The following is a 20538-nucleotide window of genomic DNA, read 5'->3' on the forward strand; positions in this document are numbered from 1 at the left end:
GTGCACTTCTGGATCTGTTACTCATGAAGAATGTAGAACTGTTTGAGCATGTGATTGCTGATGGCAGCCTTGGCTCCAGTGGAAGTGGAAGACAGAGTATAAGGTCCCAATGGAAGTGAGAAAGGCAGGTAGCAGGATAAAGACCCTGGACTTCAGGAGAGTAGTCTTGGGCTTGTTAAGGGGATTGTCAACAGGGACCTCTGAGAAGCTGCCAGAGAGGGCAGAGGAGTCTGTAGTCTTTGAAGACAACCTACTCCAAATAGAGGAATACACCAGGAAGGCAGAAGACCAGGTCTTTCCTGAAAAGTTGATGTCTAATCAGTCAGCTGTCAGCCTCTTCATATGGTTGTGTATGCCTCTCATACACCTACCTCTTATTCTCCTTTACAGGCCAAAGAATTCAAGCTTACTTAGCTGTTCTTCCTACAGAAAATGTTCCATACCTTTGACGGTCCTAGTTTATCTTGTGTAAACCTTTTCCCAGGTGTCATTATATCTTTTCTGAGTTGAAGGAGCCAGACTGCATTAGTCAATATGTCAACTAATGATGGGTATATATATGTGTGTGGTGGTTTGACCTTGGCTAAATGCCAGGTACCCACCAAGTCACTCTATCACTTCCCCCTCTTCACCTTTTTTTCTCAACAGGGCAAAGAGGGGAAAGAAAATAAAATAGGAAAAAAAAAAAAAACAACAACCCTTGTGGGTAAAACAAAAGCAGTTTTAATATAAGCGAAGCGAAGCGAAGCAAACGTCCGCGTGCGGAAGCAAAAAAAAGAAAACAGATTTATTCTCTACTTCCCATGAACAGGCGATGTCGGGCCTTCTCAGGAAGCAGGGCTCCAATACACATAGTGGTTGCCTCGGAGGACCAAGGGTGACCCCACCCCCTTCCTCCTTTCTCCCAGCTTTATACTGAGCAGACGTCATATGGTCTGGAATATCCCTTTGGTCAGTTCGGGTCAGCTGTCCTGGTTGTGTCCCCTCCCAAGATCTTGCCCACCCCGTCCCACTGCGGGGGGAAATGTCAGAAAGAGCCTTGGTGCTGTGTAAGCACCACTCAGCAGTAGCCACAACACCAGTGTGCTATCGACACCCTGCCAGCTCCCAACATAAAACACAGCACCATGAGGGCTGCTACAGGGGAAAACCAATTCCGGCTCAGCCAGACCCGGTACAATATGTAATAGCATAATGATATATACTGTTCTATCTTCTAGTCCTTTGCCAGTAGTTCCTAACATACTTGATTTTTTTTGACTGCTGAGCAGTGAGTTGGTATTTTCACTGAGTTATCTTAATTTCAAGATCCCGCTCCTAGGCATAGTTGTCAGTTCAGTGCCTATCACTATATATTGGCTGGATGAAAGAAGGTGAAGGAAATTTTCAGGATATTCCACCTGAGAGGAAATTGGTTTAGAACATTAGGCTTAGAAATAGGTGTTGGAACCTCAAGCAGAGTAAATGTTTAGCTGACTTGCTGTTTCATCTGAATACTGTCATGGAAGTATTTCACCGCCATATTGTTTTGACGTATTTGACTCTTGAACTCATCATTAATGTAAAGTGGAAATAGGACTTTATTTTCTTCATTCTTACCAACATATGTCATTAAGAGGTGTAGTTGGGCTGGAACCATTTTTATTTATTCTCAGTGAGAAGCTGTGCTTGTTTGAATCTCCTAGTCCAAAAGGAGGAAATAGAAGCTAATACTTCCTTTCAGTGTGAAGCAGAATCAGAGGTCAAGGATACAGTATTCCATCTGACTCCTTACATAGCAGACATTGACTTTGCATGATTTCTGAGGAAAGTACATTTCTTACTTTGTTACCTTTTGGGCACATTTTGGAAGCAAGTCAGACTTCAGATCTTCAACCATCTTTTCCTCTACTAAAGAATCCTGAAATCCATTGCCTCCAGAGAAATCCAAGGCTGACAATTCCAACAACACACTAAATCTTTTTACAAAGTCTGATGTAATTTAACTTCTGCAGTTCTTTTCTTACAAACAATAAAAGTGGAGGAATTGTAGTGATTAGCTAGGTCTCCAGAGGAAAAGCACTGTTTAGTTAGAACAAAAATGTTTTGGAAAAAAGACAGTTTACAAGCTGGCCATCCTGTGGAGTCACCAGTAGGTCTGGGTTGTACTTTAGATTTATACATGTGAATAAAATTGGTCCCAGCATTTTTGTGGAACAGCAAGTGTCAAAAGAGACAGTTACAGGGCTGTTTTGCTGAATTGTCTTTTTAGGAGAAGTTTTGGTAAACCTTGTTTTTGCTAGAGACTCCATTCATAATCTGGTACGGGAGTAGTGATTTTTAGATGTTATGTCAAAGATGCTTATGTAAAGCCTGTTTGCAGGGCTGAAATTACTGATGCAGAACCTTTTTAGAACTGCCTGGCCCTGAAGTCATGCTGGAGTTTTCCTGAATATCTTGAAACAACTTTAATGTATTTCCTTATAAAGTTGAACTTGTTTTTATTTTAATTACTGTATAGTGTTGTATTAAGAGTATCACTGTACTCCTGTACAATAAAAGCTAAGTATAGGAAAGATTTGCCTTTTAATATAACACATTTCTGTTTGGTATGACACTGATGAAAGTCTAACTTTCTTGAAATATCTATGGAAGACCGGGAAAAATGTTTTACCAAAGTGCTTCCTTCATTTAAATGATGCCATATGGGTGTATTTTGTTTGGGAGATGTTTCTATCCTTTGTTTAATTTCAAAAAGGCACTGTTAGCATTTGTAAACCTGCTTTTGATTCTGTCCTAACAGACTGTGGTAACTAGAATCATCTTCCATGTCTCAGAGGATGTTTCATTAGGAAATGGTGTTAGGAAATTATGCTCCCTCTAATTTCCATTTTGGTTAATTCTTCTGACATGGAGTCTGGATGTTGTTAGTTTTCTACCTGGTGTTCTTTGTTGTGGCCTGCCAGAAGGTCCATTTCATCAGTTCATCAGCCACTCTCAATTTTGCCCTTAAAATGCTTGGTTTTTTTTTCTTTTTTTTTTTTTTTTCCAGTTGCCTATGGTGCTTTTAATTTCCCCCTCCACTTTTACCTGTGACTAATTTATTATACTCCTACTGCAGCTTTAAATTACATTGATGTCTGTATGGCTGTGAATCAGGAAGCTGTGATTAGCTTGTCATTAACTGCTTCCTAAGCTCTCTCATACTCATATGCTGCATGGATACAGTGGGGAGCTGATCAGTGGGTATGAAATACTGTGTGTGCATTCAGAACTGTTGATTGTTATTTTGATCTTAAGTAATTTCCCGTGTAGTAATGCAAAAAATGAAGTCAGGAAGTAGCACATTAGTTGGGAATTTGAGGTTGTGCTATTTGACAGGTAGATTTTGATTTTTTCCAATACGTACATATTCCAGATTATGTATTGGGAAAAGTAACCCCTGAGTTAAAGTTTAAATGCAGGCATATTTTTCGGCGTGAGCGTGGTAAAATGAAGAGTTGGGAAAAAACAGAAGTCCTGGGGAAAAAATCTAATTGAACTTTTTCCCCATGTTTCTCCCATTTCTAGAGGCTTATGTTATCTTTGTATTTATGAGGAGCTATTTATTAAATACACAACAGAAACACTGCAGATTAATCATGTGACTGAATATAGTTTAAGATACTGAAAACTACTGGAAAAGCTGTGTGATTTGATGATAGCAGGTTGACATAGTTCATCTACTGCTTTAGATACAGGTAATGTGATTTGGAAGTTTTATTTCGGTGTGCTGTTTTCTTTTAAGAGCAAACATTAAATTATTAAATTATTGTTTAATAGAGAACACTATTTGATGTTGCTTTATAAATATTTCCAAACAAAGTTAACACAAAATATCATTATTTTGTGGTTTGTGGGTTTTTTTGTGGTTGTGAAAAAAAACCATTTCTTATTGTCTGCCTTTTCCATATTAGTATTCCATTTCTTCTGCTTTACAAGGTGTTTTGAAAAGTTCTTTGGAGGAGCTCTCCTGAAGGAGAAATTAAGTGAGAAACTTCACTTTCATGATCCTATGCTGCTACACTATTCATCATATCTGGGGTGAATTCAGTTTTGTAAAAGTGTCACCAAAATATTACTGGTAGGAAATGTTCATTGGTTATATGTTCATGTCAAGATTAGGCAAAAGCATGAAGCAGAGATTATTCATGCTTAAGCCTGTGATGAGATATATTCAACACACCTTGAAGGGGCAGATTTAGTTAGTTGATCCATTGAAGAACTGAAGTTACATACTCGTAGATGTGAGGAATTTTCTTCAAAGGATGTTAACATTGGTGAAATTATGCCAGTAAGCAACAACTGAAGCTCTGACTTAAGCATAAATACTGGGAGCAACCTCTAGGTTTCAGTGTTTTACCATTCGTTGGTAAAAACAAATTACATGGTAGAACGTGTGCCGCTTCAAACATTTCACATACGAAGTTCATGGTACATCACATGTGAATTTTCCTGCAGGTGGCCTGAAGATCATAGTTCAAGAGACTGTTGAAAACTAGAGAGAGTCCCTATTGTTTTGAAGAAAAGCTAAAACATAAATAAAAAGTTTGCTGTGCCAGGCAAAAATAATCTTGCAGTGCTGTCCCAGAACCTGTATTAAAATCAGTACAATATATAATAGTAATATGTGCATTTGCTGGTTTTAAGGGTTGGACAATTCATTAACTTGTGGTTTTTGTTTTCCCAATAGATAGCAGTAGTAATGGGATCCTGTACAGCAGGAGGAGCATATGTACCTGCGATGGCTGATGAAAGTATTATTGTTGGCAAACAGGGAACAATATTCTTGGGAGGGCCACCGCTGGTAAGGATAATGAAGTTTCTAGTAACATAGTTACTAGAAAATACTGTGCTGCTGACAGTTGTACAGCTAAAACTATTGAGACCTTTCTTGGTGAGGTAGATGTCTTTCCAGATATCTGTAGATTAGTTTGCATTTTTTAAGTATATCTGAATGTTTATATCCTGAATTAAATCTATTCTGTCCGTTAGAGGTGTATGTATAAATCAGACTTCAAGGTGTTTTTATAATACTGCTTTTAGATTGCCGTACACATTTTAAATGATAACAATGCCTTCTGTATTCAATTACGTAGTCTCTAGGTTTGATGTGAAATTAAAAAAAAAAAATTCCAAGCATGTACTATATATCTCAGAGTCAACATCAGAGAACTTTAGAAGCAGGACTGATCTGCTGTATTTTATGTGAATTTACAGACAAAGGAGATACACTTACGATGGAGTTTGTCATCATTTCCTTACTTTCTTAGTAAGGGAATTGTTTCCAAGGAAACTGACCTGAAGAACTCCTGTGAATTAAAATTGCTTTATTGTGGAACTCATGATGGAATTTGTGACTGTGCAAAATATTGTAACATAAGATAGCTTTAAAATTATGGTAGCTTGTCTCCAACAGGAAGGGAAATGCTTGAGTGGGGTTTATTTTTTAAAAAAAGTTGTACCAGTGTATGTTGTAGTGTAGGCTCAGTTTTATACTGATACAAATAATAATCTTTGCTAACAGATTATTTTATTTAACACAAGCTTTATGAGAAGAAAGGAATTTCCAGTAGTAAATGTTATGTTAGTGCTAGAACTACCAGGTAGGGCAGCACCCAGCACAACTATTCCAGTCTGACTGGGTAAATTTGCTTTTTTGAAATAGTCAAATATTTGGCTCATTGAACATACTGGCCTGAGGTAGCACTTTGGCTCTGCTTTGGTTGTAGTCTTTTGGGAACTTTTAGGCATGCTTCCTGTGACAAAGCCAAGTGCAGATCAGTTGTCAAACATCCTTCCAACTTGAGCAGGCCTAAATGGAGAAATCACTTTGTAACAGCATTGTTAGTGAAGATACTGCTCCACTCAGTTCCTGTACTAACAGAGGAGGGGGAGTCTGCTCGAAGTCACTTCTTTCCACCACTCCATTGGGAAAAGATAGCAGGTCCCATAAACTATGGAAAGGCAATGACTGACAGATTTTTTTTGTTGACCAGTTCCTAAGGCATGATTATGTTAATTTCCTTAAAAGCATGAAGAAGTTACTGTAATATCATTTAGTGTTTACTTGTACAGCACTGCTCTCATTTCCACAGTATGTTTTTGCATTTCATTCTTTTCCTTTACTTTAGGGTGTTTTTCCCCTCACTGTGTCATCTTGATGCTAAAAATGGATTTAGCATTTTATACCCATTTTTCTTCCAAAGTTTATTGTATAGATGGATTTTAAATTCTTGTGCAGCTTAAAAAAAAAAAAAAGTCTTATAATTTATACAGACATACTTTTCCATGGCTGGTATATGCTAATTACTGTTCCACAACATCTTGAATAAATTCAGAATGTAACTGAAATATCAAAAGCAATGGGGACACACACACATACCCTCCTATAAGTACAAGGATACTTTGTTGTCTACCATAATAAAATAATGCATTTAACTTGAAGTATTGCATTGTTTCAGTGGAGGCTTTCCAAGTTGACAAGAACAACAAAGTAATCAGCAAAAGCAGATGAAGTAATTAACAGCAAATATGTCATTTAACACTAATTTATTTACTGCTCATTAGCATTTAGAATTCTAGAATTTCTTTGTTGGAATTTCTTTGGCAGTAATTGTTTGAAATGTCTTACCTAGGTCTTTGTTCCTTTTTATCTTGTATGAGTCTCTTTCAGCTTGTTGTTTATAAGTAAACAAAGACAAATCCTCCCTCAAAATTAAGCAATTTTCTGTAAATTTATCACTGTAGTTTAGGTATTAGGAGTTTCTTGGTGAAAAGTGGCATAAATATGTATAACGATATTAGTTGAGTGAGTAACATTGGGTGATTCATACATCTTTTTATTGGGGTAAGGAAGTTAGTGCAATGAAAGAAAGGAACTTTTACATCAGACTGTTGCTAGCTTGGTTATTGTGTTACAAGTAACTGCCCTGGCTGCAGGAACACCTGGGCTGTATAACCCTTTCTAGGTCCAGCCCAGTTCATTAACTTAGAGCCTGTGGCACATAAAGTGGCTGTACTGCCTCTGAGGCTTGCTCTGGTTCAGAGTAATTTGTTGCAGAAGCTCAGGTAGTAAATCTGAAAGACCTGAGCAAACTCAGCTCTTCTGACATAGCATTTTCATTGGCAGGAGTGCTGGGGACTGCTGTGCACCTTGAGTGATTCTGCTTGGAGCTATGTTAGAGCTGGAAAGGTTCATCAGACTCTGGAAGACCCCTTGAGGGCACTGAGTAATGTGTCCTGGAGAGCTTACTTAAAGCCAGTTTCTTTACAGCTCCAGCAGTTACAAAATAAGACGCTAATATCCAGTACTAGCCAGGAAGCTGGCTATGAAGCTGAAAAAAAAGGGAACCAGACACTCTTGTTTTAAGAAGATAGTAATCATTTAACATCACATGGGAATTTAGGTCATAGATGTGTATCAATGAGATGTAGCAGGAGACTTTTGCCAGGATAGGCAGCTGAAAAAGGGTGGCCTGAGTCAGGTCTCAAAGGGAACATGTGGCGAGGCAAGTCAGTGACTGCAAGGATGTTGTGAAGTTAGAAAGGATGAAAATTCTCACCGCTTCCAGAGAAAGATTTCACCACTGTTCTACCAATTTAATTTGTTCCTTAGCAACCTGCAGATGTAATGATCCTTATCTTTGTGTGTATAGATCAAACTTCAATATCACTACCTGTCAGCTTTTCTGTTTAGTAGAGCTTTTCATATTCTCGCTGAAAGTATTTTGCTTGCCTTTCTCTAAGCATCAAAATTACTTCAGACTCCCATAGAAACTTCCATTCCATGTTATAGCAGATATTGTAGCTATTACTGTGTATGCTCTGTTCCCCAAAATGTCTTTCCTATATGAAGAAAACTGGATTGCATTTTATCACTCAACTGCCTAAAACAAAACATCCCAAGGAAGCAAAAGAAAATCCTTGATGTTAGTTACAATTAGTCTTGGAATGTGTATGCTAAAACTAAGTGAATTGAAGGTACAGTGCAAAACCTAAAGTACAAGTTTCCTTGGCCTTCTTTTTAGGAAGTTGAGGAGTAATGACTTAATGAATAGGTAGATCTCAGTAGTGAGAGGAGAGGTGTCACAGCAGTAGTAATATCTAGGGTCATTCTCCTGCACTCCCCCAAGCTGAGGAATCTATATCCCCACCCCTGGCAATACTGCTCAGTAGCTCAGAATGCTGCGTTGACCTGTTGACTTCTCCATCCTATTCCAGAAACTTCTGATTCTTCCTTCCTCAGGGAAAATTTGCTACCTTCTGTGCTCAGCAGTGAAGGAAAGTCTAGTAAAAAGGGATAAGTTTGTCAAATTCATGTATATTTATGCGTTAGGTACTCTTCTACATGTCAGCCTGCTCTATTGTGGGAAATGCACATTTATCTCAAGTTTGTGTTTGTTTCTCCTGATGATTGCTAGCTGAAGTAGCTTGAACATGGATTTCTTTGAAAATCCCCACATACCTTGTCATGGCTCTATTTGCATTCTGAATTTTATGAACTTTAAGAAAGTTAGTACTATTTAAACTGCAATTCATAGAATGCTTTATTGCACTGCATTGCACTGGGAAGGTGATGGAGCAAATAATCCTGGAAGCTGTTTCCAAAAGCACTGTGGACAAGAAGGTGACTGTGAGTAGTCAGCATGGATTTACAGTGGGGAAATCAGGCCTGACCAAACTGATAGACTTCTATGCTGAGATAACTGGCTTAGTGCAAGCAGAGAGAGCAGTGGATGTTGTTCATGTTGACTTTGTCAAGGCTTTTGACACTCTTCAGTAACATCCAGTACAGACTGGGTAAATGGGCAGTGAGGTGGTGAGAACTGACTGAACTGCTGGGCTCAAGCTGGAGGTCGGTCACTAGTGGTGTACCCCAGAGGCCACTACTGAGACCAATACCATTCAACATCTTCACTGATGACCTGGACAATGGTGCAGAGTTCACCATCAGCAAATTTGCAGGTGACAAAAACCTGTGAGGAGTGGTTAATAGAGCAGATGATTGTGCTGGTTTTCAGAGGGACCTTGACAGGCTGGAGAAAGAGACTTGAATGGAAGCTTTGAAAGTTAAACACAGCAGGCAAATGCTCCTTGGAAGAAGTAATCCTGGGCACCAGAACAGTCTGGGGATCAACCAGTTGGGAAGATGCTTGGCAGAAAAGGCATTGTAGGTCTTGGTGAACACAAAGTTGAACATGAGCCAGCAATGTGCCCTTGCAGCAAAGGCAGCTAGCAACATCCTCAGCATGCATTAGAGACTTTCCAGCAAGTCAAGGCTGGCAATCCTTCCCATCTACTCAGCCCTGGTAAGACGCATTTGGGGTGCTAGGTCCAGCTCTGGGCTCTCCAGACCAAGAAAGATATGGGCATACTTGAATGAGTCACTGAAGGTCCATGAAGATGATGAAGGGACTGGAGCATCTGTGATATGAGGAGGAGCTGAGAGAGCTAGGACCTTTCAGCCTGGTGAAAAGATGGCTCAGGGGGAATCTGTCCATGTGTATGAATACTTTGCTGTGGGAAGTAAAGATAGTAGAGCCAGACTTCTCATTGGTGCCCAGTGACAGGTCAGGAGACACAAGCTGAAATATAGGAAATTCTATTTAGATGTAAGAAAACAGGTTTTTACTGTAAGGGTGGTCATGCTGAACCAAGTTGTCCAGAGAGGTTGTAGAGTCTCCATCCTTGGAGATACTCAGAACTTGACTGTACATGGTCATGAGCAACCTTCTCTGATTGACTCTGCTTTGAGCAGAGGAGTTAAACTAGACAGTCTCCCAGAGTGGCTGACAGACTCCACAACTCCAATTCTGTGATTCGGAGAAGGAAAACTTCACCTCTGTGGAAGAGGAAAAAAGACATTTTTTTTAAAGTTTGTTGAAATTAGCATCTAGATTTCTGCACTAATAGACATCAGTGCTGTGTTCAGATTTGTGCAAAGTTCTGCAGTAATCACAGAATCACAATATGTTATAACTGCATACTGTGTCAGATGTGTAAAGAGAGATGTATAGAATTATTTCATACAGTAGAATCGTTTAGGTTGAAATAGACCCTTAAGATAATTGAGTCTTAACTGTAAACCTAACACTGCCAAGTCCACCACTAAACTGTGTCCCTAAGTGCCACAGCTACATGTCTTTTAAATACCTTCAGGGATGCTGACTCAAGCACTTCCCTGGGCAGTGTGGCCCAGTGTTTGCTAACCATGAAGAAATTTTTCTTAATTTCTCTCAGAAGTATGTTCTTCTGTTTGTGGTTTAATGAAGACTCAAGTTAACTATGCCTCTGACAGAAGCTTTTCATTAATTAGTAACAGAATGTCACACCTTCATATTATATGGGTAGCCATTCAAATTTAAAAGCAAAAACCCTACTAGTGAAGAAATTATCTATACTTAATTTTATAAACTTGACAGTTTGGAATACATGTGGGTGTGTGTATATATATTTTTATATTTAGTGTGCTTTGGTTTTAGGCACGGAACTTGGAAACTGAGCTGTGTTTTGGAAGTGATGATAGTTTTCTCTTCCCTTGTGTCTTACACTACCTCTGTATTCTCTGTGCGTGATGAGTCATGGTTTCACCAGCTTACAGAGAATCCTTTTCAAAGCAGTTGTGGTAGAGTGGAAATGCATTAGAAAGGGGTTTTTTACCATGCAGTAGAGCATACTGCTTTATTTTAAGGAGTTCGCTCACTCTCAAATTATCCTGTCAGGTCTAAGATTTGACAAAACTAGGATTTATGTTGTGCATTCCAGGTATTTTTACGGAGATATCGTACTTGATCCAAACACTTTTATTTCATTGATAGCTTTTTTTAAGGAAATTATTCTTACTAAGTTATTGTGTGTTTAATGGAAGATTTAGAAAATGAAAACCACTAATGATTGCTTTATGGTTAATATTTAAGTAAATAACTTAAAATTCACAGAAGAGTTTGTGTATACAAAGCAAAGTTGAAGAATGCTAAGTTTCAACTGAGGTATTGGTTTTTTGAAACAGTGCGGGAAAGTATCACATTTGAAATTGCTTGTTAAGTGTCAGAAATTTTTGTGAAAATGCATGTTCATAAATATAAAGGGCATGTAAGTATACTCACTAATAACGGACACAGCAGTGTCTCCACAATAAGTGGAGAATCGTTCTCAATAAAAACTACATACTAATGCTAGAATAAGGATACAAAGTCAAAGAAATTAAGTAATTTTGACAAGATTCTGTGTTGTCACATTTTAAATGCTCTGAGGCAGATTAACTGAGGAAATATTATTAATGAAGGAGCATTTTGCAGAGATCTGTTTTATTGCTATAACTAAGCCAGTATAAATATTAACACAAGACAGGTGTCAACTCTAAAGCTCATTCTCCTTTTCTTGTGGTAGGTTAAAGCAGCAACAGGTGAAGAGGTATCAGCAGAGGATCTTGGAGGGGCAGATCTTCACTGCAGGTTTAAAGAAATATTTGTCCAGAGTTCATCCATCCTTTAGACTTTAGTGGGGTGTTTTGTTTTGTTTTGTTTTATTTTATTTTATTTTATTTTATTTTATTTTATTTTATTTTATTTTATTTTATTTTATTTTATTTTATTTTATTTTAATGTTTTCAAAACTATATACGAATTTTGAAAATTTAGATTTTCTTTGTCCTTATCTGGTGCTGATGAATCATTTTCTTGTTGGAGTAGCATAGTTAGCTTATGGAATAGCATAGTTACTCTAGTTCAGATCTTGTTTCCTTCATTGACTGCTTTAAAATACTTACGTGTCTAATGTACTGCAGCGTCATGCATAATATGGAGGACTTTTCTATACTGTTTAATACGGTGTGTTAATAGAATAGTACACATTGAGAAGGATAATGTATTTTGCAGATTATGTCTTTCTTACTGTCAGAACTTACTACAAACAAGATGAAAATAGCTTGTGTTTTTGTAAAAGAATACTTGTTATCAAAACAAAGAATTCTGTGCGCTTTCCAGTTCTAATATGAAAAGAATGGTAAAGTTAGGTATTACTCTATAATAAGTATTACTGTACAATAAATGATTCATTTTTACTTCAATTTACTGAAGTGAATAAAGAGTTATTCTTAAGGGCAGTTCATAACATTTCTGTAAACTTGTTTGCTTTATAATTTCAATTTAATTTTGCAAATCAATTATAATTTCAAATTAATTTGCATTTGAACAATGTTTGTCATCTTTTATATTGACTTTTAGAGTTTTTACTTCCTAGAGTTGCTATTTTATGTCATGTCTGATAACCTGAATGTACTGTTTCAAATAAAAGTCCAGGCATGGGTTTTATTTTAAAAGTAATTTCATAACAAATCATGGAGAGCTGTATTGTAGCATTTATATTCTAAAGATAAATATTAAACTTTTAAAGTCTTAAAAGTTTTTAAAACCTCAAATTTTCATTGTCAGATTTGGTTTTTTTAAGTCTTCATATTGTTATTGTTATTTATATACAGAAAATCTGGTGTAACAGATCATTATGCTTTGGATGACAATCATGCACTTCATCTAGCAAGGAAAGCTGTAAGAAGTTTAAATCTCCAAAAGAAAGTAGACGTAAGTGTGTAAATCTGACAGCACTGCATTGTTTAAATTAGGAATGCTTTTCTTCCCCCGATTTGTACAACACATTTTCTGTCTTTGACTTTAGACACTTTGAAAATGAAAGTTATGTTTCTTGTCTTTAAAGTTTTCTCTAATGTTTCCATTCTGTAATTACATTCCTGGTGCATTATTCCCAATAAGATCACTGGGATTATATGCAAAATTGAAGCAACTAGAACAGTGCTTCAGAATCACAGAATTGTGCTCTAAGATTAATTTAGTCTTGCAAGGTGCTTAATTTAAAGCCCACATGATCATTCCCATGGACTTTAAGTTAGATACCTGCTAAAGTATCTTCTTGAATATGCATTTTCTATGATTATTAATGAAAAGGTGTAAAACTGAGGGGTTAGACCTAAATCACGTCATTGTATTGTATTGATTTGAAAATTCCTTGTAGAAAACAAGATTGATAGCATATGCAGGAGGAATTGCCTTAATTTATTTTGGCAGGAGATGCAAGAGAGTGAATTGAAGATCAAAGCTCAGCAGCTGAAGGAAGGCAAGATGTTGTTCTCAGTTGTGTGGCAAAAATCTTTATTGTTTTTTCAGAATACTACCTGCCTCATAGGGCACAGAGGAAAAGTAAGCAAATGAGAGGACATGCTTAATTTTTGATAACATGGAAGAAGTGGAGCACATACAGTATAGGCAGGAGTAGAAACAATGGTAACAGTAAGTGAGAAAGTATTATCAACCTTCAGTTTAAGAAACTTGATCTTTATGCAAAATAAGCACAAGCCAGTACAGGCATTTTGATGTGGTTGGTGAAGAGAAGACCGTGTTCAAAGCAGTTAGGAAATTAATTGTTGTTTGCTTTTTTAAGTCATAATGGGGACTAATAATTCCTTTGTTGTGTACACTGTTTTGTTAAATTGCTGCAGGTGATTATAGAACCATCCGAAGACCCTTTATTTCCTGCTGATGAAATATATGGAATAGTTGGTGACCAGCTAAAAAGAAACTTTGATGTCAAAGAGGTATGAATATAAATGCAAGATCCATACATGCATGCACTCAGTTTCTTGCAGGAAATCACTCTTTATATCATTATAGTTTGTCTACAGAAACCTGGTTTGGGGTATATAGTGAATATTTAAATGTCATAACATCTTGTAATGCATTTTTTTATATTTTTTGTCCAGCGAATCCATTGCAATGGCAATGACATATTGAAAATATCATGCTTTTTGGTTATACTTTTAGGAAGGATGAGAGATTGATAACATTTTTGAAAAAGCTGCCACCAAATGGGGAACTTTGCATTGGTAAAGCATTCGATAGACTTGCTGAGTGATGTGATAGCTTCTCTTTTTCTGTTAATCCTGTGAAAGTAAAGATCAAATATTTAAAAATCTGTGGAGTTTAAGCACCCCAAACAATTCAGCGCTCTCCCAACCACAGAGGGAGACTATTGTACTCTACTGCAGGTCTTCTGTAATTATTTGCCTCAGTACCTTCATCCAAGACCACATCCTTTCTCATATTTTGCATAGATCCCATATTCAGAGCCTTTTTCACTACCAATAAAGTATTTATTTTAGGAAGTCTCTTAGTATGTACCTTTCTTAAAATACTTTTCAAAAATTACTAGGATTTGCTTTGCATTAAGGGACAAAAAGATGAACACTTTTATTAAGTCTCACACTACACTCAAAAGTTGTAATAGCTTGGATTTATGTTCTTTTAGAGTTGAAATAAATATCTTCTGGCAAATGTCTTGCTAGCAATGGATCTGTATTTATTTAAAATGACTCCTTTGCATCTCAGAGAAACCTCAGATCAGATCTTTGTTATTTTTGTATGTCACAAACTTAAGCAAAGCTGAAAATAAACTTATCTCTAAGAAAGTGACTCATAGGTGTATATGTTTTTCTCTGATTAATATTTAATATAGCCAGAGGTAGCACTTTTTCTTTGAAATTTAACTAATCAGGAAAACTTTGTTCCTATATAATTTAAACTATTCAGTTAGAATATTCTTAATCTTGAAACTCCAATTTTTATAAATATGTAGATAAATCACACTTTAAAAAGTAAATGGGCTTTGCCTGACATCCAGACTGTTTATATGGTTGATGTTCTTTAAATGGAAAGTGTTTAATTGCAAGTTGTATGTTAGCATGGACTTTCTTTCTAAAGAAATCAAAAACTACGAAGGATAGGAATTTCATTATATTTTTCTATTTTTTCTTAAGGTCATTGCTAGAATTGTAGACGGAAGTAAGTTTGATGAATTCAAAGCCTTATATGGGGATACTTTAATTACAGGTATTTAGAAATACATTATAATTATTCTGTATGTGTTCTCACTGGATTTATAGCTGGATTTATTCTGTTTGGCTAACCCACCATTTTTTTTAGTAACACTTTTCTGCAAAAGAACAGCAGTTTCTATTGCCAAGAGAAAGTATTACCTTTATATGCTATGGTAAAATAAATATATGTGAAAATTTACAAATTTATCTTTCTCCTTCAGGATTTGCAAGAATATTTGGTTATCCAGTAGGAATTATTGGAAACAATGGAGTTCTTTTCTCAGAGTCAGCAAAAAAGGTAAATAAATGATTAGCTGCGTTGCCATTGAGAAACAAAACTTCTGGTGGAGAGCTTGCTCTTGAAATGAGGAACTTCTTTAAATAATGAAAGTGGACTGGCTCCACATTTTTAATGTAAACATGAATAGCTTAATAAGCTGTAAAAATAATTGACCATATTTTAGAAACAGTTTAAATAGTATATCCTGAAACTTACAGCTACTACAAGAAAAGTCCATCCTGATTGCATAAAGTGCCCTATTAGTTGCCTAACCTCTAGAATGTTAAGTACTACAATAAACGACATCATTGTTTTTGTAATAACTGGAAAGTTATAAGTTGTGCGGCAGCTCCTGGCTTAGACTAATGAGTGATAATATATGCAGTCTCATAAAATTGTGAACTAAAATACATGTTTGTGAACTGAAGGGCATCTTCGATGGAATATTGTGATTGCATTATAGTTAACAGTACTTTACAGATGGGCTTGTGGGGTTGGTGGTGATAAAGAGTTTCTGAGTATGGCAGAGTGGTTGGTTACCTTGTTCCATGTTCTTTGTTTAGTTCTTTATTTTTTCAAGAAACTACTGTCAGTTGAATTTTTTGTAATAGCAATTGTATATGGTAGTTTTGTTCTAGCAGGCTCCTCAAACTAATGTTGAGGAAATCGGTATTGAAAATCTATAGGCAAAAGGAAGCCTTGATGAGAGATTTGGAGAAAGGAACTAATTTTACTTGATTTATTGCTGTGATAACATAATACATGGAATTGAGTTTCGTATACTGGATGAATACTTTCAACTTGGAGCAGTGCAGTGAATGACATTGTTTTCGGCTAGCCTTTGTTTTAACACAGTTATTTCCAAGTTGAAAATAACTCTTTCAGTATTTGTAATACTTTCAATATTTTTCTGATAACTTAGTGCTGCAACTTTCTTCCTACCAATGAAGAAAATGTAAGGAATCTTCCCCTGCTGACTTTTGCTGGCATATCAGTACTGTAAGAGCAGATGGTCAAGTTTCACTTGTTTCACTTATAGAGAGACCTTTGTCAATGATATTGCTTCTGTAAGCATCATAATCTAACAATATTCTTTTTGTTTTCTATTTTTGTAATGAGTTGTGACACATGTTTTCCTGTGATCATACCTATGCTTTTCGAGTGCTGAAAAAGCCAGCTAAAGATTATGCTTCATGATTTTTCTCTCTTTCTTTTCATAAATTTTGCTGGTTTTGTATTGTGAAGAGGTTAGAGGTTTTTTCAGTTGCTGTGCTACATACCTTTTTGGTTTTTTACCAGCAGTGTGTAAATAACCTGAGGAACTTCATTGATTTCAATTATTTCTGGTTGAAACAGAAGCTTGGAATCTACTATTTCTATCTTTGCTAGGAAAATGGTCCTGTCCTAGAAAATGGAGAGAGCGCTTTTGCCCTTAATAAAAGGAAAGAGTGTTACAGTAATTGGCAGGGCCATGAGCAGATAGTGTATGTGGCCTTTCCCAATTTCAGCAGCAATTTTGTACAGCAAATGGGGAGGGTTTTTTTTCTGACTGGCTGTCGTGATTTCCATGACACAGTCTTACAAGACTTGGTGTCACATGCCCCACTGTGAAGCTAGCTGTCTGTGGTTTAACAACATATTGACTGAGTCAAAACAGTTGAGCTTTTCAGTATGAGCAGTAATGCTTTTTAAGGATGTTATTTCTGCTTTACCCTTGGAGTCACACATTTTTGGCATTTTCTTCTGCTAGAGTGAATGCATGTTTTGTAGTTGACTTTGGATGAAGCAGAAGTAGTACAGCACTTCATGATGCAAATACTCCTGTGGACTTCAGTGGAAGGAGATCTGTCACAGACTTCAGAGTGCTGGTAGTGATAGCTTCGCTGATCCAACTTTTAATGGCTTACTTTTTTTTTTTCTTTCCCCTTCACAGGGTACACATTTTATCCAGTTGTGTTGCCAGAGAAACATTCCCATTGTGTTTTTGCAGAATATTACAGGTGAATAAGCTCAATATTTTGTGGTTACACTATGTTGTTAGCTGTTGAGGCTATGACATTTAGATAGCATCTTGTGTGCTTTGTTGTACCTACATCTCCAGCCTGTTCTGAAATCAGCCTGACAGCATCTGGTGAAGGCCTTGCCTTGTGATCTGTTCTTCATTTTTTTCTGCATGTGCTATAAAGCATGTAGTATGATGTATAGCACAGTATAATAATATAAAGTTAGTGAGCTTTTTTTTCATGTTGTAATTCTTTAGGTTTCATGGTTGGTAGAGAATATGAAGCTGGAGGGATAGCAAAAGATGGTGCCAAGATGGTAACTGCTGTAGCTTGTGCCAGTGTACCTAAAATAACTGTGATTATCGGTGGTTCTTATGGAGCTGGAAACTATGGGATGTGTGGAAGAGCATATAGGTAAGTGTTACTTGAAATTAGGACAGGAGATAAGACTAAGTTAAGACAACATAACCTTGGAAGTCCTTGTGTGAAAAATTATTTAAACTCTTGCAGAAGTTGTGCTATTGGAAGAAAAAACAGTTCTCGGTGAATATGGTCATAAGTAAATAACAACCTGACAAACCTGTAGAGGTAGGCTCACAATTAACCTTGAATTAGGTGACAGAGATCTTCTAACATGTAAATGTGCTAACATGCTTTTCTCCCATTTTACCTCTTGGAGGAAAAATTGTAGAGTCCAAAACAATCATTTGGCAGTATGGGCTGCTCCTCTGTTCTGCATTCATATGAAGAGTACCAGCTTGTGTAAAAAATCCTCATTCACTTTAATGAGTCTGTTTTTATGAGTAATGTTTGCAGAACCCCTAAGGATTTACTTTTTTGACCCCTTGGACATGGCTCATAAATTTTTTTTCATTTTTCAAGGTCCCAGATACCATTGAAGTTGTGGGTGATATTTTTAAACAGAAAAATTTTGGGGGCTGTGGGGGGCTGGGTGTAAGATGAAGAGATTCAAGAAAAAGAGAAATTAATGTTTAAGGTGCTTGAATATAGGAAATGAGCAGAATTTTCACATTTTCAAACATAATGCTGCAAGCACTGAAGTACATTAATTTGCATTCTTTAAAAACAAATACGCTGTAAGACTGTCATGCACAAAAATGCATTCTTAGCTAAGAAAGAATTAGTTCTTTATTAGGAAATAAGGCAATGTCTTATTTTAATATTTAATATGTATCTTTTCAGTCCAAGATTTCTTTATGTGTGGCCAAATGCTCGCATATCGGTGATGGGAGGGGAACAAGCTGCAACTGTTCTAGCTACAATAGCTAAGGACCAAAAGGCAAGGGAGGGAAAACAGGTACAGCTTTCTTCTTTCATTTGCAGTAATGTCATTATCTTTTACTCATTCACCTGAGTTGCTCACTTTATGAGCTAGGAAAGGACATTAGAGTGAGACACCAGTAACTATCATTCTCCCAATGCCACTTAGTGCATTGTGAAGATCATTCATGAAGTTTCTTGTCATTGTTTAAAAAGGGGAGTATTTCTCATATCATCATCTTTTTATACTTTGTGCACCAGATTATTCTGCCCAAGGTGAGCAGCCAGGAATCCTCCCTGATTTGGAAGTATGAGGAGGAATATGTAGGAATAAAGTGTCTTTCCAATTATTTTTGAAGTAGGCAGTTTTGTAGAAATCTGATCTTCAGATTATTCAGTGACTGAGAATTATGAAACTTTATGAAAATCATGAAACAGCGGAAGTCTGTAGAAGTTTGGAAAAGGTTTTGACTCATTTCAACATTTTAATTGAAAATTAGTGTATTGTGTTTAATAATCTTTCTAGTTTTTCTGTACACTCTTTTCTGCTATTTTTTAAATTACATTGTTTATGCTTATACTGGTGTCTTGATCCCATAAGAAGTAATTTTATTGTGATGTCTTAAAATTGCTTGTATTTAACATGAGTAGTTATTCCAAATTATGAAGCAGTATGTACATGTTATCTCAACAGTTCTTTTTTCTACACTTTACTTGGGCTTTCTGTGGATAGAATATATTCACAAAATCACAGAATCACAGAATCGTCTCGGTTGGAAACAACCTTGAAGATCATCTAGTCCAACCTTTAACCTAGCATTAGCAGTTCCCAACTACACCATATCCCTCAGCGCTATGTCAACCTGACTCTTAAACACCTCCAGGGATGGGTACTCCACCACCTCCCTGGGCAGCCCATTCCAACGCCTAACAACCCCTTCTGTAAAGAAATGCTTCCTAATATCCAGTCTAAACCTTCCCTGGCGCAACTTGAGGCCATTCCCTCTTGTCTTATCACTCATTACTTGGTTAAAGAGACTCATCCCCAGCTCTCTGCAACCTCCTTTCAGGTAGCTGTAGAGGGCGATGAGGTCTCCCCTCAGCCTCCTCTTCTCCAGACTAAACAACCCCAGTTCCCTCAGCCGCTCCTCATATGACCTGTGCTCCAGACCCTTCAGCAGCTTCGTTGCCCTTCTCTGGACACGCTCGAGTAATTCAATGTCCTTTTTGTAGTGAGGGGCCCAAAACTGAACACAGTAATCGAGGTGCAGCCTCACCAGTGCCGACTACAGGGGTAAGATCACTTCCCTGTCCCTGCTGGCCACACTATTGCTGATACAAGCCAGGATGCCATTGGCCTTCTTGGCCACCTGGGCACACTGCTGGCTCCTGTTCAGCCAGCTGTCAATCAACACCCCCAGGTCCCTCTCTGACTGGCAGCTCTCCAGCCACTCCTCCCCAAGCCTGTAGCGCTGCTGGGGCTTGTTGTGGCCCAAGTGCAGCACCTGGCATTGGGCCTTATTGAAACTCCTCCAGTTGGCCTCAGCCCATCGCTCCAGCCTGTCCAGGTCTCTCTGCAGAGCCTCCCTACCCTCGAGCAGATCAACACTCCCACCCAACTTGGTGTCATCTGCAAACTTACTGAGGGTGCACTCGATCCCCTCGTCTAGATCATCAATAAAGATGTTAAACAAGAGTGGCCCCAAAACCCAGCCCTGGGGGACACCACTCGTGACCAGCCGCCAACTGGATTTAACTCCGTTCACCACAACTCTTTGGGCCCGGCCATCCAGCTGGTTTTTTACCCAGCAAAGCGTGCGATCATCTAAGCCTCGAGCAGCCAGTTTTGCCAGGAGAATGCTGTGGGAAACTGTGTCAAAGGCCTTGCTAAAGTCAAGGCAGACAACATCCACAGCCTTTCCCTCACCCAATATGCAGGTCACCCTGTCATAGAAGGAGATCAGGTTTGTCAAGCAGGACCTGCCTTTCATAAACCCATGCTGACTGGGCCTGATCATCTGGTTGTCCCACATGTGCTGTGTGATGGTACTCTGGATGAGCTGCTCCAT

At 37.5% G+C, this 20538-nt stretch overlaps 1 protein-coding gene across 1 annotated transcript in view; it reads left to right on the top strand.

Annotated features, from left to right (window-relative positions):
* The window catches only part of MCCC2 (methylcrotonyl-CoA carboxylase subunit 2), a 42183-nt gene that overhangs the window by 12801 nt on the left and 8844 nt on the right, over positions 1 to 20538 (top strand). Inside the window, exons 7-15 of the mRNA XM_074855398.1 lie at positions 4712 to 4825; positions 11410 to 11474; positions 12500 to 12599; positions 13532 to 13627; positions 14846 to 14918; positions 15127 to 15203; positions 17119 to 17185; positions 17446 to 17602; positions 18392 to 18506. Coding sequence (XP_074711499.1) covers positions 4712 to 4825; positions 11410 to 11474; positions 12500 to 12599; positions 13532 to 13627; positions 14846 to 14918; positions 15127 to 15203; positions 17119 to 17185; positions 17446 to 17602; positions 18392 to 18506 — 864 coding nt within the window. The remainder of the gene's footprint in view (positions 1 to 4711; positions 4826 to 11409; positions 11475 to 12499; positions 12600 to 13531; positions 13628 to 14845; positions 14919 to 15126; positions 15204 to 17118; positions 17186 to 17445; positions 17603 to 18391; positions 18507 to 20538) is intronic.

The sequence above is a fragment of the Strix uralensis genome, chromosome Z (assembly GCF_047716275.1).
Source record: "Strix uralensis isolate ZFMK-TIS-50842 chromosome Z, bStrUra1, whole genome shotgun sequence".
In the NCBI taxonomy this organism is placed as follows: Eukaryota; Metazoa; Chordata; class Aves; order Strigiformes; family Strigidae; genus Strix; species Strix uralensis.